Source organism: Epinephelus moara, chromosome 11 (assembly GCF_006386435.1).
Source record: "Epinephelus moara isolate mb chromosome 11, YSFRI_EMoa_1.0, whole genome shotgun sequence".
In the NCBI taxonomy this organism is placed as follows: Eukaryota; Metazoa; Chordata; class Actinopteri; order Perciformes; family Serranidae; genus Epinephelus; species Epinephelus moara.
The window spans coordinates 13,472,857-13,489,615 of record NC_065516.1 but is presented as its reverse complement, the minus strand read 5'-3'; the positions used below and the strand labels follow the sequence as shown (position 1 = coordinate 13,489,615).

Here is a 16,759-nt window from a genome sequence, read left to right as displayed (position 1 = left end):
ATATACTTTTAGTATGTACTGCAGCTGCCCTTAAAAAGTATGTAGTGTAGTATGCAGTATGCATGCAGTATGCATACTATTGGGACACACTACATCCGCCATCACATCGCTCCCTGAACTCCGACCCTCTTGCTCACTTCCGCCGCCGTCCGTAGCGCCACATTTGAATATTTTGTGTTGTTGTACTTCGGAGATGCAGCAAATCTCCTCTCGTCGAGCTCGCCAGAGTCGCCCCGTCGGAGGTGCCGGTGCTGTGTTGCTGTTATGTCATAATGTATGTTGTTGTTTCTAATAAACTGACATGTTCACATAAACAGTTCCAAGCCTATTATTAGTGACCTGTCTATTGAACTAGTCACCAGTAGGCATATTAACCCCCTTCACACACAGCTCTCTGTTGCTGGCAGATGTTTGTTGTTAAATATATTTACAGCTATGCAGCTGCTGGCACTATATTCTGTCTGCACGTGAAGCAGCCTTACATTCACATTACTTTTATTTGTAGTGTAACATACTTGCACATTCTTACTACATTACTTAATATGTATTTGACTTTTACTATTTATATATTTACTAGTCTATACTGCTCATACCTGGCCCATAGTGTATTCATATTTAGTCATATTCATTCATTATTTATACCACACTTACACCACTGCCTATACTGGTAGAATCTTCTATATTGTAGTCATAGTTGAACCCTAACATTGATTATACTATAATCACAATAAAGTTGAATGTTGTAACCGTGTTCTTGCAAAACTGTATGATATGTGACAGTATATAATCAGATCATTGCAGTCCTAATATGTAGTGTCTTAGTATCTCAAATTAAATAAACCATGTATGAAAGGAAGTGTGGGCGTTGGTTGTACACGCAGCTCAGTCAGTGTGACGTAACTTCTGCTGCGCAAAGGATTGTGGGTCAGAATGGCCAAAGAAGCATGCTGACATGCATACTGCGAAATATGACCGGATGTAGTAGAACATCCTGGTACTTTTGGCATACTGCATCTGACATACTATGTATTGGGACACACTAATTCTTTTTCTGGCATACTAAATAGTATGGTAGTATGGGTATTGGAACGCAGGGCTGCTTTTATTGCTACAAACACAACTGGACACGTCCTGAATTATCATTAAAAATACCTGCTTTTGTAGCTGCAAACACAGCTGGAAATGACCCATAATGACATTAAAAAACATCTGTTTTTGTTGCTACAACATGGCTGGACATGTCTGAAACTGTGATTAAAAAAACTGCTTTTATCGGGGCGTTGGTGGCTTAGTGGTAGAGCAGGTGCCCCATGTACACGACTGTTGCCGCAGCGGCCCGGGTTCGACTCCAGCCTGTGGCCCTTTGCTGCATGTCACTCCCTCTCTCTCTCTCCCCCCTTCACGCTCATCTGTCCTATACATTAAAGGCTTAAAAATGCTTTTGTTGCTAGAAAAACACAACATACATGTCCCAAATTATCATTAAAAAAAATATCTGCTTTTGTTGCTACAAACACAGCTGGACATGTCATAATATGATGTTAAAAAAAAAACACCCACTTTTGTAGCTACAAATATGGCAAGACATGGTCCAAACTGTTGTTAAAAACACCTGCTTTTGTCACTACAAACATGGCTGGAAACGTCCCAAAATGACATTAAAAAACACCTGCTTTTGTTGCTACAAACACAACTGGACATGTCTTGAATTATCATAAAAAAATACCTGCTTTTGTAGCTGCAAACATGGCTGGACGTGTAACAAACTGATGTTAAAAAAAACCTGCTTTTATAGCTGACATGGTTGGAAATGTCCCGAACTACTGTTAAAAAATACCAGTTTTTGTTGCACTCAAACAGTGGTCAGCTGCTGTCTGCTGCTTGGACGTCTCACCTGGGTCTCACACCATCCACCATTTCCTCCTCCTCCTAATGAAAAACTCAACTTATATACATGTAATCTGAACTATGTCAAATGGATGAAACGTACACATGTAACATATCTATAGATTGTAGAAACGTACAAACTTAACCTTCTTTTGTAATATTGTGATAATTGTCTTTCATTTATTATCTTAATGATGTCGATACGATGTTCCTTTCCACTTGGAACCACACAACATGTTGTTTGTATGAAACATTCATGTTAACCTGTTATTTGGACAAAAGCCTGGGAGATAATGAGGAATAAAGTCCTTCATCTGGAAAAACCTTCAGTCTGTAGCATTTATTTTTCTTTCTTTGGTAATCTGATGCACAATTTATTTGAAATGTTGCATAAAAGCATGTCGCCTCAAAGTGTGTGGATGTATATGTTATGATGGTTAATGCTTTTCTTTTGCATATTTTTTTACCAGACAATGTTGTGTCGTATCTAACTAACTAACTCTATTAACGCAGCAGTGACATTACTGCAGCAGGAGGACACTGTGTGAATACTCCCAGTGTGTGGTGGGGAAACAGCCCAGACTGCTTCCTGATTAGTTTAGTGGACCACAGGACGAGGTGGGCAAGGACTGTGTAATCTGCCACTGTGTGTGAGTGTGTGAACGTGGGCATGCATGTGTGTGCGTCCATGTGTGTGTCTTTTTAAGGAGGGGGGATTTGACTGTGGCCGTGGTGGTTCCAGACCATGTAATTACTCCCACTTAGCATGGAGAAAAAAAATAACAATTTCAGTCATAACACAGGAGGGAAATTATGGTCGGGAAGCCACTGGCTATGGACTATACTCTGTCTATATCTGCACAGGTTGTTCTCCAAGTAGACGCATTCAGGACAATTATCAATTTCCCCCGAAATACTGCGGGTGCACTTCCAGCAGCTCCTCAATGGACGGATCCAGTGAGTCAGCATTTCCAACAAAGTCGAATGAGTAATCTGTCTCGTCCCGATGCACACCCACAGGAGGACGATGCATCTCACTCTATATTTAGTGGGGTTAATCAGTAAATTAACCTCACTGAAACAAACTAATTGACGCTCATCTTGCATGAAACCCAAAGCACTTCTGACATCTCGTGAGGAGACAGCCCGGCGCTTTGTTCTCTCTGAGAAACACCTTGAAATCTTCGGCTGACTGACAGTTATAAACACAGGCTGTAGCTGCTATTTGTTTTCTTGTGGGCAGCTCTAAAACCGCAAGAATACTACATTCATCATGCCAGAGCAAATTTAAGATTGGTGATGACAATGCATGAGAGGAACGGGCTGAGTGTATATGTAGTGTCGGTGAGTCACTGGTAAACTCAGAGAAAGAGACCACAGCACAAAAGAAGAGAGACCATAATGTATCTGTGGTGAGGTTTGATCAGGTTTTTGATCAAAATCAGTGACTCAGTGACTCAGTGATTACTTCACCGGGTTCTGAAATTTCCTTTTCACTGTCTGACTCATTCTCTCTCAATGTTTCCTGCTCACTGGACGTTTTACACACTCCCAGAACCTGTAAACCACTGTGAGACATACAGTAAATGAGCTCTAGGATGTTACATTGTCATCTTACTGGTATAAAGCCGATGCATTAGGGCTGCTCATAGATGTATATGAATAACAAGAAACCGGATGTCAAGATGACGCCTATTCAGTTCAATGGAACTGCTCGCCTGGCACATTCGAGAAAACCGTTTCGAGCTTCTGGGCTTACTTCTTGGGTATGTGGCTGAATAAAGATGTGCAGTTTTGTTTGTAGTTAAATCCCCTTTCTCTGCTCGAGGACAGTGTAATAAATATAAAGCCCCCCCATGGAAAAATCAGAATAAAGAGTCATAATTGACCTTGTTTCCAATTTGAGGTGCCCTGTCAACAGTTTTACAGATTTTTTTTTTTGCTGCAATACCACTAGGGGCCACTGGGAAAAATTGAAGGGAAGGCTGAGTGGTGTTCCTGGGAGCCTGGGGCTGCTTGATTATGGCAAAAACCATAATCATAATTATTAGGGATCAATATTGAGATTTAAAATGATTAGTCATTGACTCTGGAAACATCAAGCATCATTCAACTTTTTTAAATTGGGAAAAAGTCTTTTTCACAGGGGATTTTCTTAATCTCTAAATATAATTCAACTGAAAAAATATTTTTAAAAATGTGAAAAAGAAAAACATGAAATAAATGCATAAAATAAACACTGTATAACATATACTGTAAATATAAGTACTGGGCAAGAGGAGAGGGAGAGACCCCCGCTGCTGGCAGAAGAGCACCATGCAGGGATGAATTACAATACATTTGAAAACATGTCTCTCTTTTTCCCTAATGGTCTGAAAAAGTTGCCAAATTTGTCCCTAGTCGCTAAGTCACTAAGAAATAAAGTCACTAAGATGCTCTGAAAAGTGGCCAAGTTGGCAACACTGAGTGCACTGCTGTAAAGGAAAGGGGTGCATTAGAGTCATAACACAAGACAAAACTATGGAATCATTGCAAAACAGAATGCAGCAAAATAATTTTAAAGTTTTATGTCAATTTTAAAATTAGAATAAAATTATTAAACGTTTGAAGCTAAAATTGTTATTAAAAATAAAAGTCAATGCATTGCCTAGCCCTGCAAATAAGTTTTATAAGTTTGTACTGCAATGCTTAACTCTGCACTTATCACTATTTTTTGTGTGTAATGTGGAAGGAATCATTCAGAATCAGAATCAGAATCAGAAATACTTTATTGATCCCCGAGGGGAAATTATTTATGTTACAGTTCTTTGTAACGAACCAACAGTGAGTTATCATCCAACCCTGCAGTCCATCTCACCTCTATGGAGCACTTTAGCATCTTTCAGCTCATTGTTTTGGTTTTACAACTTTATCATTCCGTTTCACTCTTATGGCTCTCATCAGCCTCACTTCCAGCAGGTGGCTGTTGTCAGTGAAGAAGCTAAACCCACTGTATGCTACTTGCACAACACCAAACAGCAACGACACAAAGTTAGCAACCAGCTGGTGAACACTGTGAAGCATTTAGCCGCTAAAGAGTCAGATATTTTACCTCAGGAGTTGGTGGATACCAATACAGATCAAATATTGGGCTTATATTCGGAAACACAATTGTAAATGAACGCTAATGTTAGCTACATTACCTGTATAAGCTAACATGTTAATGCCATGTTTTCAGCTTGATGCTCTTCCCCTAAGTGGGCCCCAAAACATGTTATTCAGACTTACATGCAGAATATAATAATTGATTAAAGACAGTGCTTACGATTTGCAACCTCAGTTGTTTTGTAATCAAATAAATATTTCAGCAGTAAGCAAGACAGTGTGTGGTACTTTTTCTTTTTGTTTTAAATAATACATATATTTTACTTTTTGACCTTCCATTTTGTGTGGAGAGCCACAGAATGTTATCGCACTTGTTTTTAGATTTGCCATCTTGTGCACTCTTCTTTGGTCTTAAAATTATATTAATGAATTTTATATTTCATACCCTAAAGGACTTTTTATACCCAGTTTTAATGTTGTTGTATATAGTTTATTATTTATCTTTTATATCCTTAAAGTGACATCCTACAATAAGTACAAATGCTTGCACTCAAACGATTGTATTTTTTCATGTATCAAATAGATATGAAAACTGTTGTGATGCCTTCTGGGTAAAGTTACTCCACTGAGTGTTCTTGTAAACAATCTAACAAAAAACAACAAACACCATGTATGTTTTCCCCTGAAAAATTATTTCCTAGAGAGAACAAGCTCAAATTCAAGATTTTTCTGAGACAGTTGTGCTGTATATATGCAGGATAATTAGCACCTGGCATTGCAGTACTTTGAGCTCTGACTGGGAGATTTTGTTCTGCTCTTTCTGTTCTCAAGATAATAATGATAATAATAATAAAAAACATCTGCTTTGACTGACAGGTTGTTAAAAATGTATCAGAACTGCTGACAGGAGGCTTCAAAAGGCATCTGTCAGCTGCAAAGTATTTTTGAACCATTACAGCGAGCACACAGTTTACATTCGTAACACATACACTCCTGACAAAGAGGAGCGGTTCCCTACAGTTGGTTTGCCAGGGGTTGGAAGATTGCCTGGGCAGGCAGGAGGCGAGAGGGAGTCAGAGAGCTGCATGGAGGGGAGTAACAAACAGAAGGTGAAGCTCTCTTTTCCCATTTTCACTCCCCACACCTTCTCCAGCGAAATCCCTCTCTCTCTCGAGCACACGTACCTCCCTCCCTGGCAACGCTTTGAGCCTGATACGACCACAGTTTAGATAAGCATTCCTCCACAATGAGAAGCCAGAAGTGTTTTTCTTCTCAAACAAAGCCCAAGAAATGCCTTTGGTTTCTGATGGGAGCTGTGAGTTTGTTTTCAGTTTAGGGTTATCCCAGGAACACGCAGGTTTCTCTCCCAAAATAGGCAGTACAGAGAGTGGATGGGGAGGAAAAAGAGGGGTGGGAGGAGGAGGAGGAGGAGAAGAAGAAGGGAGGGAGTTTGGTTAATGAGCACCAGATGCCTTACCTTCGGTGGTAGCCACATTCTTTGGAGCTTTAGTTGGTGTGTGATCTGTGCTCGAACTTATGTCAGAAGAGATGCTTGAGCTCCCTTTACCTGCAGGGGAAATAGGAAGAAAAACAAAATGCTTGGACACAGTATAGCAACGTAAAGATGACAAACTGCACATGTGATGCATTGTTTTTTACCGCACGGCCTTTGAACATATTTTTATTCGAGACAAAACTCTTTTACGCTTAATTCCTGAAGTGTCTGTCAGAGATAAGGTGTTTCATGAGGTATTTAACACAGTAAGGAGGTATGAAGTGTAAGGAAATATAAAGCCCATCACTCTCTGCTTTCATGACTTTTATGCTCCTCGCTTTTGGATGAATGGTTAGGCTTGGCTCATGCACAAAGTCTATGCTGGTTTGTTTGAGTGAGTGTCCGTTGTTTGATATTTGGAAGAAGAATAAAGTCTTCTGAAATCCCGCTCAGCCTCAAACTTCCACGGAAGACGAGTGAGGAAACACTCAAGATATGAGCGACCACTCTCTTAATGAGTGATTACAATGAAATGTATCATCAGCTGCATACTTCTTGGGTCATAGAGTCTGTACAACTGCCACATGAAAGTGCTTTATACTGAGTTTACATGAATTTACAGCTCTTACACGATGAGCTATGCTTGTGTTGTTGGATTTAGATTTCCATACAGTCGCACAGGAGAGCTAAATTTCAGTATATTCTTTGTATGTGTGCCTCTGCTACTGCACTACAACAGGCCCGACTGCCATGGTGACTGCAGGCTGCCTGTGGAGTGCTTGTTTATGGCATTTTCATTCCTCTGTCGGATCATAAATGCAGCTTTGTGGCTTTCCTGAGACTAAGTATGCGCCTTTCACCCAGCACGAAGAGGTATTCCCAAACAGTCACACCCACATGCACATCAAGTGCAGCCACCTAAACAGACTAGACAGTTCCCGAAATAAGCAGTAAATATGAAAGAGAGGGGGAAAAAAAATGCGACCTGTGACTCCACATTCAGCCACACGAAAGACACTCGTTCACACAGATGCATATGAAGTGATTTTAAACCAATGCAGCTCATATGGTATGACATTTTGTGGTGACATCACTGAGCCGGCACATCTGCTACGGCTCTTTCAGTCCCCAGAAATGACTCAGAATCTTATGAGGAGCTTGCAGATGTCCACTTTTCTAATATCCGAGCAGAGAAAGCATAAGGCTGGGTAAACACCAGCAAATATATCTTAAGATTTAGCTGCAGGTTTCTTTCTCTCAGCATGAAGAATTCTGCCTGTGTGGATCTGTGCGAGGCTGGTTGTCTTTCGTGGAAAAACAACTTTCAGAAAAGCTCCTGCTTCCTGTCTTATGCTTACATAATGTGTTGGTGGAGGGTTGCTGCATAGTTGCGACCAGTGTGTAATTAATTGTGGAATCACACTTGAAAACAGATGTGGACAGATGGACTGCAGAATTCTGCACTTGTAGCTAAGATGCTGGTCCCAGACACTAAAAAAATGACACTTTAAATACTGTGCAATATTTTTCTTTGTGAAACGATACTATGAATAAACGTGTAATAATGTGAATATTAAAGATACAGTCCTTAAGATTTTTATAAAATCAATCCCAGATTCAATGCTTTAGAATTTAATCAGCAAAAGCAATACAGTTCACTTATTGTCTGTGATTACCTCACTATTAAGTAGTTTTCATACTTGGTGGCGGAGTCCGCCATTCACCACTGTATTCGCACTGCAAACCTTCGCACAAAGTATTCAACAGAAACTATTTGGCTGTGTGCAGCATGAAATTAGATCTTGGTGAGAAAACAGCTTCTTCTTTAACTTAGACCACTAAACCTGCAATGATTACTCAATGAATCAATAAGTCAAGCAACCAAAAAATGTATTGTCAACTATTTTGATAATTGATTAATCGTTTTGAATGGTTAAATGCCAATATTCTCTTTTTCCAGTGTCAATATTTGCTGATTTTATTAGTCGTCTGTGATTGTTAATTAAATATCTTTAGGTTTTGGACTGCTCGAGAGACAACACAAAACATCTGAAGACATCACCCTGAGTTCTGTTGAACATTTTTCACTATTTTCTGCCATGTTAAAGACAAAACACTTAATCACTTAATCAGCTGACTAGTGGATAGGAAAATAATCATCAGTTACAGCCCTAAAAACCAACGCTCTCTCATATCTAAATGACAGAATGGGTCAATTTCCACTGACTTCCAAAATGACTTATATGACTGGCCCCAAAATGACAAACACCGTTGTCAATCGCAGTTTTAAACACGTCCTTAATATCACAAAATTGTTGCAGTTTTGAAACTGTCTGATTAGGTTTAGGAACAACATCATGGTTTGGCATGAAATAAGTACTTTTTTTTTACTAACATAACGTGACCTATGTCATTATGTCACATACATCACTAGCATAGCAGGCTACACATACTAGCATACTAGGCCTCATTGAAGCAAGCTTTGACTTCGGGACGCGAACATCTGTATCCTGGGTGAAAGTCCTGTGCTTGTTTGACCTATTCACCGAACCCTCCCACCCATCCTATAGGGGCTTCTTTGATATTTGTACAGCATTATGTGGACTTTGTAGCTTTTTATGCTACATCACATCACTTCCTCCTCTGCTACGCTAATAATTACTACGGCCATGAGAGGGCATCACTTTACAGAAAAATGTAAGTATGGGTCACAATAAGCTACTTCAACAGTCGACCTGTGTGGTTTGGTTTTGTTTGGGTTGTTACAGTGCAGCCAAACAAACAGTTGCTTTTGAGGGGGATTTCTAATCAGACTAGCTTAAAGTAGCCACCAGTAAGCACTCGTGTCACCAAATCCACCAGGACTAAGATCTTACGGACTATGACTTTAAGGTGCAATGTTTTGGGGTTTTTTTTTTCCAAGAGAGGTTAACACTCCGGCCAACTGGCCAATGTCCTCGAGTATTGAGATATTAAACAGTTGGGCTGTGGATCATAAAATATGTACTGACCTCTATGAAACCCCTAAAAAAAGTCCTCATCTGCTGGCCAATACAGCTTGCATTTAACGTGTCACTTTTATCTGCAAAATGACTCATAAGAATATTTATTAAAGCACTTAATGTTTCTCAGGCTTGTTCCAATGTCTTCATTTACCCCTGCAGTCAAACCAGAAACTAAAGCTGCATCAATGGTGAATCATAAAAGGGGGGCTTTTAGCGCCAGACTCAAATCAATCCTCGTGAGCTCACCAAGGATCACAGATTTGATTGCGGAATATTACATCAACAAAAAGCACAAGTCTCTGTTTGCACTAGAACTTAGTTTGATGTATAATGCATGTGTTTTATATTGTAAACAAACTGCAACCATCAGGTATTTGTCTATCTTGCAATAAAAGGGAGAATTAAGTCCTTATGAATCACTAGAGGTTATTTGTAAAACAGGAATACAATCTGCAGAGCCAACACCACATTTTTCCCACCTGACTAATGACTGTTAATCTAACAAAGATTGCGAATGTTGCAGATTCAGCTCAAGGAAGATTCACATCTGTGATAGGATCTGTTCATGTACCTGAACAGGCTGGATTCCTGGGTGGAGCTGGTCCACTTGTTATTTTTAACATCATGACTTCCAATATTTTCTCTGCAGTTATTGACTTAGGAAGAGAGCACACTGGAATGTTATTTATACAAACATTTCTGCTCTGGAGAGACAGAAATAATGTGTTTGGTGGAGTCCGACCGCAGTTTTTTATGAATAAGTAATGTCGAGGATTAGAAGAAAAAGACAGGGAAGAGGTAGGAGGTGATATATGGAGGCTAATATTCTTGGTACAAACTGAATAAAGTCAAGTTTGACTGCCCTGCTGAGCTCATGTTTGGAGATTTGATCACTGTTGTGGTATGAGAGTTGACAGATATGGATTTAGGTTTTTATGATATCACAAAAAAAAGTTTTTCTATGGAGTTAAGCTCCAGTTAGGTGAAATAATCGGAATATATCTGATAGCTGAGTGAGGTGGGCGGCTTGACCATCAGCTCATTGTTGATATATAAATAAGGGAGGAAATCTGTGCCAGAGGGGCAATATTTGCATTTTGATTATGGTCTGAATATCTTAGCAAACTGCAGAAGACCCACTTGAGGTTACTGAACTAAAAGATTACTATTCACTTTTCAGGAATATAGTACTATAAAGGACCAGTGTGTAGGATTTAGTGGCATCTAGTGGTGAGAACTGTAGATTGCAACCAGCTGAAATTTCTCCTATGTACCAAGTGTGAACTCCCAGTCAGAATTCCTTCAATGTTCAGGTTTTAACTGGGAGCTGAATTATCCGCAGTGGTCTCCTTCTCTCAAAAACAAACATACCAGCTGATTAAAACTAGTAAAATCACTGACTGAAGCAGTTTCACATTACAAATTAGTATTTGTCCAATGCTGTTTGGCTTGACAGGGAGCTAGCCCAGCACCTGCTAATGTGTGCTCACCTTTTTTCTCCGATAACTTAAAATCCTGACGTTGTGGAAATATGTTCTGGGAGCCGAATTATCCACTGGGGTCTTTTTCTCTCCAAAACAAATGGATCCATTGATTAAAACTGGTAAAAACACTAGATAAAGCAGTTTTATGTAAGAAATCAGTGTTTTTCTTATGCTGTTTGACTCATCACAGAAGAGCTGCTAACTAGGGCGGCCAATGTGAAAACATGAATCACCCTATCAGCCAGTGTTTGGTTTTTCGGTTCTGGGCTACTGTAGCAACATGGTGGACTCCATGGAGAGGGACCTGCTACCTAGATATAGATGACTCATTCTAAGGTAACAAAAACATGACCACTCCTATTTTCAGCTGATTATACACTTAAGAAAACTTACTTACCTATAATATTCCATTTCTGCCAATGGGTGGCCCTAAATCCTACACACTGGACCTTTAAGGTGAATCCACTATAAGAAACCATCCAAGGAGGAGCTTTCTCCACAGACACTTTAACACATTTTTCATTGAAATAGCTATTTCCAAGGTGTCTTCTACACATTTTTGTACATAAGAATCATATGACATTGACCAATATGCACAAAATGGCTGCCAAATCACATAGCAAACACTTTAAGGGATTTTGCACAAAAATCTGTGGAACTGGCTCCCATCAAGATAAGAGTGACTAAGTGCCCACATGCCCAAACACTCTTGTCCTTTGACCCACCTCCACGAATCCTGCAGGAATACACTCCTTTAAAAATCTGCAATAAATTATGCTACTTGCTGTTGTCTGATGAACTCACTGCCCTGCTAAGTCAGCTGTTTTTGAGTGATTATGTGAGGTGGTGGTTGATTTAACCTGACTGTATGGCTGGTCTGAAATATCACCTTTGCTACTAACTTAAATATGTGCATGTCAAATAGCACCTATGCAACTTATAGCACATGTTGCCTCCTACATTTTTAATAGAATAGGATGTAAAATGGCTGTAACTGAAGCTAGACAGACTATAAAAGTTAATTTTCTGGAGAAAATTTGGATAAAAAAATCCAGACGTGGCTTATTTTTTGTTTGAACTTCTGCAAGTGTTTAAAATATGACCACCAGATGTCACTATGTATCTTATATGAGGAATATAAACGTTGCACATCTTTAAAAAGTATGAAAAAGTGGGTAATATGGAGCCAAACGTTGCCAGCAGCTCCATATGAGCATGTATTCTCACAGTTTAAAGATTTCTAAATGGAGTTTGGCACAACTCTACACACAGACAGAGAACACTTAGTGTAAGAAGATGAAAGATATAGAGGGAATAGTGCTAGTTTGAAGCTAGGTTACTTCTAAGGGACAAACCCAAGGATCCTAAAAGAAGCTGTGCATTGTTCCTGTGTATAGTTTATGAGGTAAACTGTAGCAGATAGCGGTAACATGGCAGCCTTTGTGGAGTCTAGTTTGATTTAAAAATACTTTCTTCTCAGTGGTATTCAAATAAAACGTGTCTCAGAGTGGTAATAAGAGCACTTACCCTCGCTTCCATACTGTTTTCCATTGTTCGCACCCATTTTAAAGAATACATAATCTATGCGCAAAACCCGGTGTATCAAAAGGAGGTTAAATTCCAGAGAAAAGGGCAGTCTTTCCACAAAGATAGGCGAGACACTCAAGAGTTTTGTGCAGGGCCGCTAGCTCTGACTCCAAATAGTTAATCCAGATGTTGAACAGAGGACGCCTCAGCATTACGCAAACCTAGAGTCCAGACTCGAGCTTCTTCCAGCGGTGCAGACTTTCTATATCTGAAACATCCACAGACAAAGAGCGGTGAACGCAGAAAGGAAGGAAAAAAAAATCCCAGATTCGAGGAGTTAGGAGAAAAGTTTTGTGAAGTGCCCTAAATGGTAAGCAGCTGTTTATCAGGCTGAGTGCGGGCAATCATAGCGGCCAGACAAGTTAGTGAGGACTCCCAGCTCTCCTCCGCTGGATCTGGATTTAAAGAGACCGCAGACCAGGGAGGGAGATGTGGATATTTAAAGAAAGATAAGCCAAAGACTGACTGTGACTCACAAACACTGGTGGAAGAAGTTACTCAGATCTTGAATAAAAGTAGCAGTGCCACAGTGTAGAAATTCTTGGGTAAAAGTAAAAGGCATGAATTACATTTTTTTTACTGAAGTACAAAAGTGATAGAATCAAAATGTAGGCTACTTAAAGCACCAAAAGCAAAATAAGTCATTGTGCAGAAAGGGCTAATTTCAAAATAATGGAGGCTACATTATATTTATGGATTATAATGGGTGGATTACTGAAGGAGGCTACCGGGCACAGGCCCACAAACCCACAAAATGACCTCAAAGAGTTAAAATATGACCAAAAAAAGACACAAAACGAGATCAAAGATGAAAAAGGATCTCAGAGAAACACAAAATAACAACAAGTGGCAAGACAATCACAGAGAGACACAAAATGACTCCAAGGACACAAAATGACCTAAGAGGCAAAAAATTACATTAGAGAATAAAAAGGACTTTAAACAGACACAAAACAACAACAAAGAACGACAAAACAACCACATAGAGCCAAAGAGCCATAAAATGACCTAAAAGACACACAAAATAACTACAAAAAGTGATCAAACAGCTGCCAAGAGACATAAAATGACCCTAAAGAGACACAAAATGACTTCAAAAACCCAAAATAATTACAAAAAGGGACAAAACAACCACAAAGAGACATAAAATGACCCAAAAGACACACAAAATAACTATAAAAAGTGACCAAACAACTGCCAAGAGACACAAAATGACCCTAAAGAGACATACAATGATTTCAAAGACACACAAAATGACCTGAAAGACACAAAATGACAACAAAAAGGGACAAAACAACCACAACGAGAGACCAAAAATAACCTAAAAGAGACACAAAACATAAAAAAAATACACAAAATGATGTCAAAGAAACACAAAACCACAAAAAGATGCAGAACAACTACAAAGAGATTGAAACAACAACAAAAAGAGACAAAACCACCACAAAGTCTGTGTTTCTGGCTCCTGTGTAGCAGAGGTGGTGGGGCCTTTTGCATATCTGTGCTCAGGGGTCCACTGTCTCATAATCTGCCCATGTGAATTATAATCATTGATGCATTACTTAATAATATTATTTACTTTATATACTGCAATTTAGCCTTTAACATCCCCCTGGATTCTCTAAAGTTTTTCCTTAACTTTACCTATATTAATACATCATCACTGATTTGTAATTGGATTTTGTGTAATTAATGTGAATCTTCAAAGTAACTATTAATTAACTTCACCAAACAGTGGAATGAAAAGTATAATATCTGCCCCTGAAGTGGAGTACAAATAGATTATAAAGTAGCAGATAATGTAAATACTCAAGTACAAGTGCCTCAGAATTGTACTTAAGTACAGTACTTGAGTAAATGTACTTCCACCACTGGAATAACACCCTCATGGTCTATAATAGAAGCAGTCGCAGCCCCATGAAGTTATTTTCTCTTATGTAGCTCATTAATATTAAAGCATTATGTCATCACCACAGGTGTGACTTTAAGAGGTTCAGCCAATCAGAACTGAGGACACATAATCTCCTAAATATTCTGAGGATATAGGCCTGCTGAAAGAAGAGAATGGTTTAACCACACATGTGGGAATGTGTCTATGAATAGCAGCCACACAGGTCATCGGATATCCAGAAGTAAACTCTCAGGACAAAACCAGTTGTCTGCCGTTGACAGGCGACTTATTATTCTGGATACATGTTGAAATTCCTTTCTAAATGCACACAACCGACAGATCCACTGAAGATGACGGGATATTTTAGTCTATACTGACTAATTAGATACACAAGTTAATAATCTTTCATTTGATCTCAAATATACTATTCATGAAAAGATCAAGGGTTACTTTTCTCTTGTTATAACACAATGGAAAATGCTTTAACTTAAACTGAGCAGACAGTAAAAGTTAATCTTCTGTAGATGATTTGTGGGTGTGTTTGTTTGTTTCCATATAGGCACATATTCTGCCAATTTGAAGATTTAAAATAGAGTTTGGCGTAAGTTTAACTCTACACAAACACAGCATTAAAAGTAAATTTATAGAGGAGACAGTGCTAGTTTAAAGCTATCTCTTGTGTCCAAGCATGGGCGGATTATGAGTCAGTGGGTCCCTGGGCATAGACATGTTAAAGGCCCCACCACCTCTGCTACATAGAAGCAAGACACACAAACCTTGTTGTGATTTTACCTCTTCTTAGTTGTTGTTGTTTTGCTTCTCTTTGTAGTAATGTTGTGTGTGGTCATTTTGTATCTCTTTGCTGGCGCCGTGCATCTTTGTGTGGCTTTGTATCTCTTTGTGATCATTTTAATTCTGTTTTTGGACATCTTATGTTTCTGAGGCAGTTGTGTGTCTCTTTGTAGTTGTTTTGTGTTTCTTTGAAGTCATTTTTGTATCTCTTTTGGTTACTTTACTTTGAAGTAATTTTATGTCTCTTTGAAGTTCTTTTGCATCTCTTTTTGAGTCTCTTTGTGGTCATTTTGTTTCCCTTTTAGACATTTTGTGTCTCTGAGGCAGTTGTGTGTCTTTATTTTGTGTCTCTTTGCAGTTCTCTTGAGTGTCTGTGATAATTTTGTATCACTTTTGGACATTTTGTGTCTCTGTGGCAGTTGTGTGTCTCTTTGTAGTTGTGTTGTGTTTCTTACGAGCCATTTTGTATCTCTTTTGGATTGTTTTGCCCCTTTTTGTGGTTACTTTACTTTGAAGTAATTTTGTGTCTCTGATGTTCTTTTGCATCTCTTTTTGAGTCTCCTTGTGGTCATTGTGTTTCTTTTTTTTTTTTTTAGACATTTTGTGTCTCTGAGGCAGTTGTGTGTCTCTCTGTCGTTGTTTTGTGTTTCTTTGAAGTCATTTTGCATCTTTTCTGGCTGTTTTTTTTTGGTCTCTGAAGTTATTTGTGTCTCTTTCACGTTGTTTTGCCCCTTCATTTAGTAATTTTGTGTCTTTTTTGGTCATTGGTTTGTTGTTTACCCACTTTTTGTAGTTCTTTTACTTTGAAGTAATTTTGTGTCAGGTTTTTTGCATCTCTTTTTGAGTCTCTGTGATAATTTTGTTTCTTTTTTGGACATTTTGTGTCTCTGAGGCAGTTGTGTGTCTCTTTGTGGTCGTGTTGTGTTTCTTTGGAGCCATTTTGTGTCTCCTTTGGGTTGTTTTGCCCCTTTTTGTAGTTACTGAAGTCATCCTGTGTGTCTTTGAAGTTCTTTTGCATCTCTTACTGGTCTGTTTGTGTCGCTTTGGTCATTTTGTTTCTTTTTTAGACATTTTGTGCCTCTGAGGCAGTTGTGTGTTACTTTGTTGTCGTTTTGTGTTTCTTTGAGGTCATTTTGCATCTTTTCTGGCTGTTTGAAGTCATTTGTGTCTCTTTCAGGTTGTTTTGCCCCTTCTTTTAGTAAATTTGTGTCTTTTTTGGTCATTGGTCAGTTGTTTACCCACTTTTTGTAGTTCTTTTACTTTGAAGTAATTTTGTATGTCTGAGGGTTTGTTTTTTTTTGCATCTTTTTGTGGTCTTTTTGAGTCTCTTTGTGATAATTTTGTTTCTTTTCTGGACATTTTGTTGTGTGTCTCTTTGTTGTCATGTTGTGTTTCTTTGGAGCCATTTTGTGTCTCTTTCGGGTTGTTTTGCCCCTTCTTTTAGTAATTTTGTGTCTTTTTTGGTCATAGGTTGGTTGTTAACCCACTTTTTGTAGTTCTTTTACTTTGAAGTAATTTTGTATCTCTGAGGGTT

The 16,759-nt window shown here is 38.8% G+C and overlaps 1 protein-coding gene across 1 annotated transcript in view; it reads right to left on the bottom strand.

The window, feature by feature from the left end:
• The window catches only part of si:dkey-192l18.9 (F-box/LRR-repeat protein 7), a 36,284-nt gene extending 23,369 nt beyond the window's left edge, over positions 1-12,915 (bottom strand). Inside the window, exons 1-2 of the mRNA XM_050057329.1 lie at positions 12,483-12,915; positions 6,449-6,538 (exon numbers count right to left, since the gene is read on the bottom strand). Coding sequence (XP_049913286.1) covers positions 6,449-6,538; positions 12,483-12,519 — 127 coding nt within the window. The 5' untranslated portion in view covers positions 12,520-12,915. The remainder of the gene's footprint in view (positions 1-6,448; positions 6,539-12,482) is intronic.
• Positions 12,916-16,759: the final 3,844 nt, after the last annotated feature.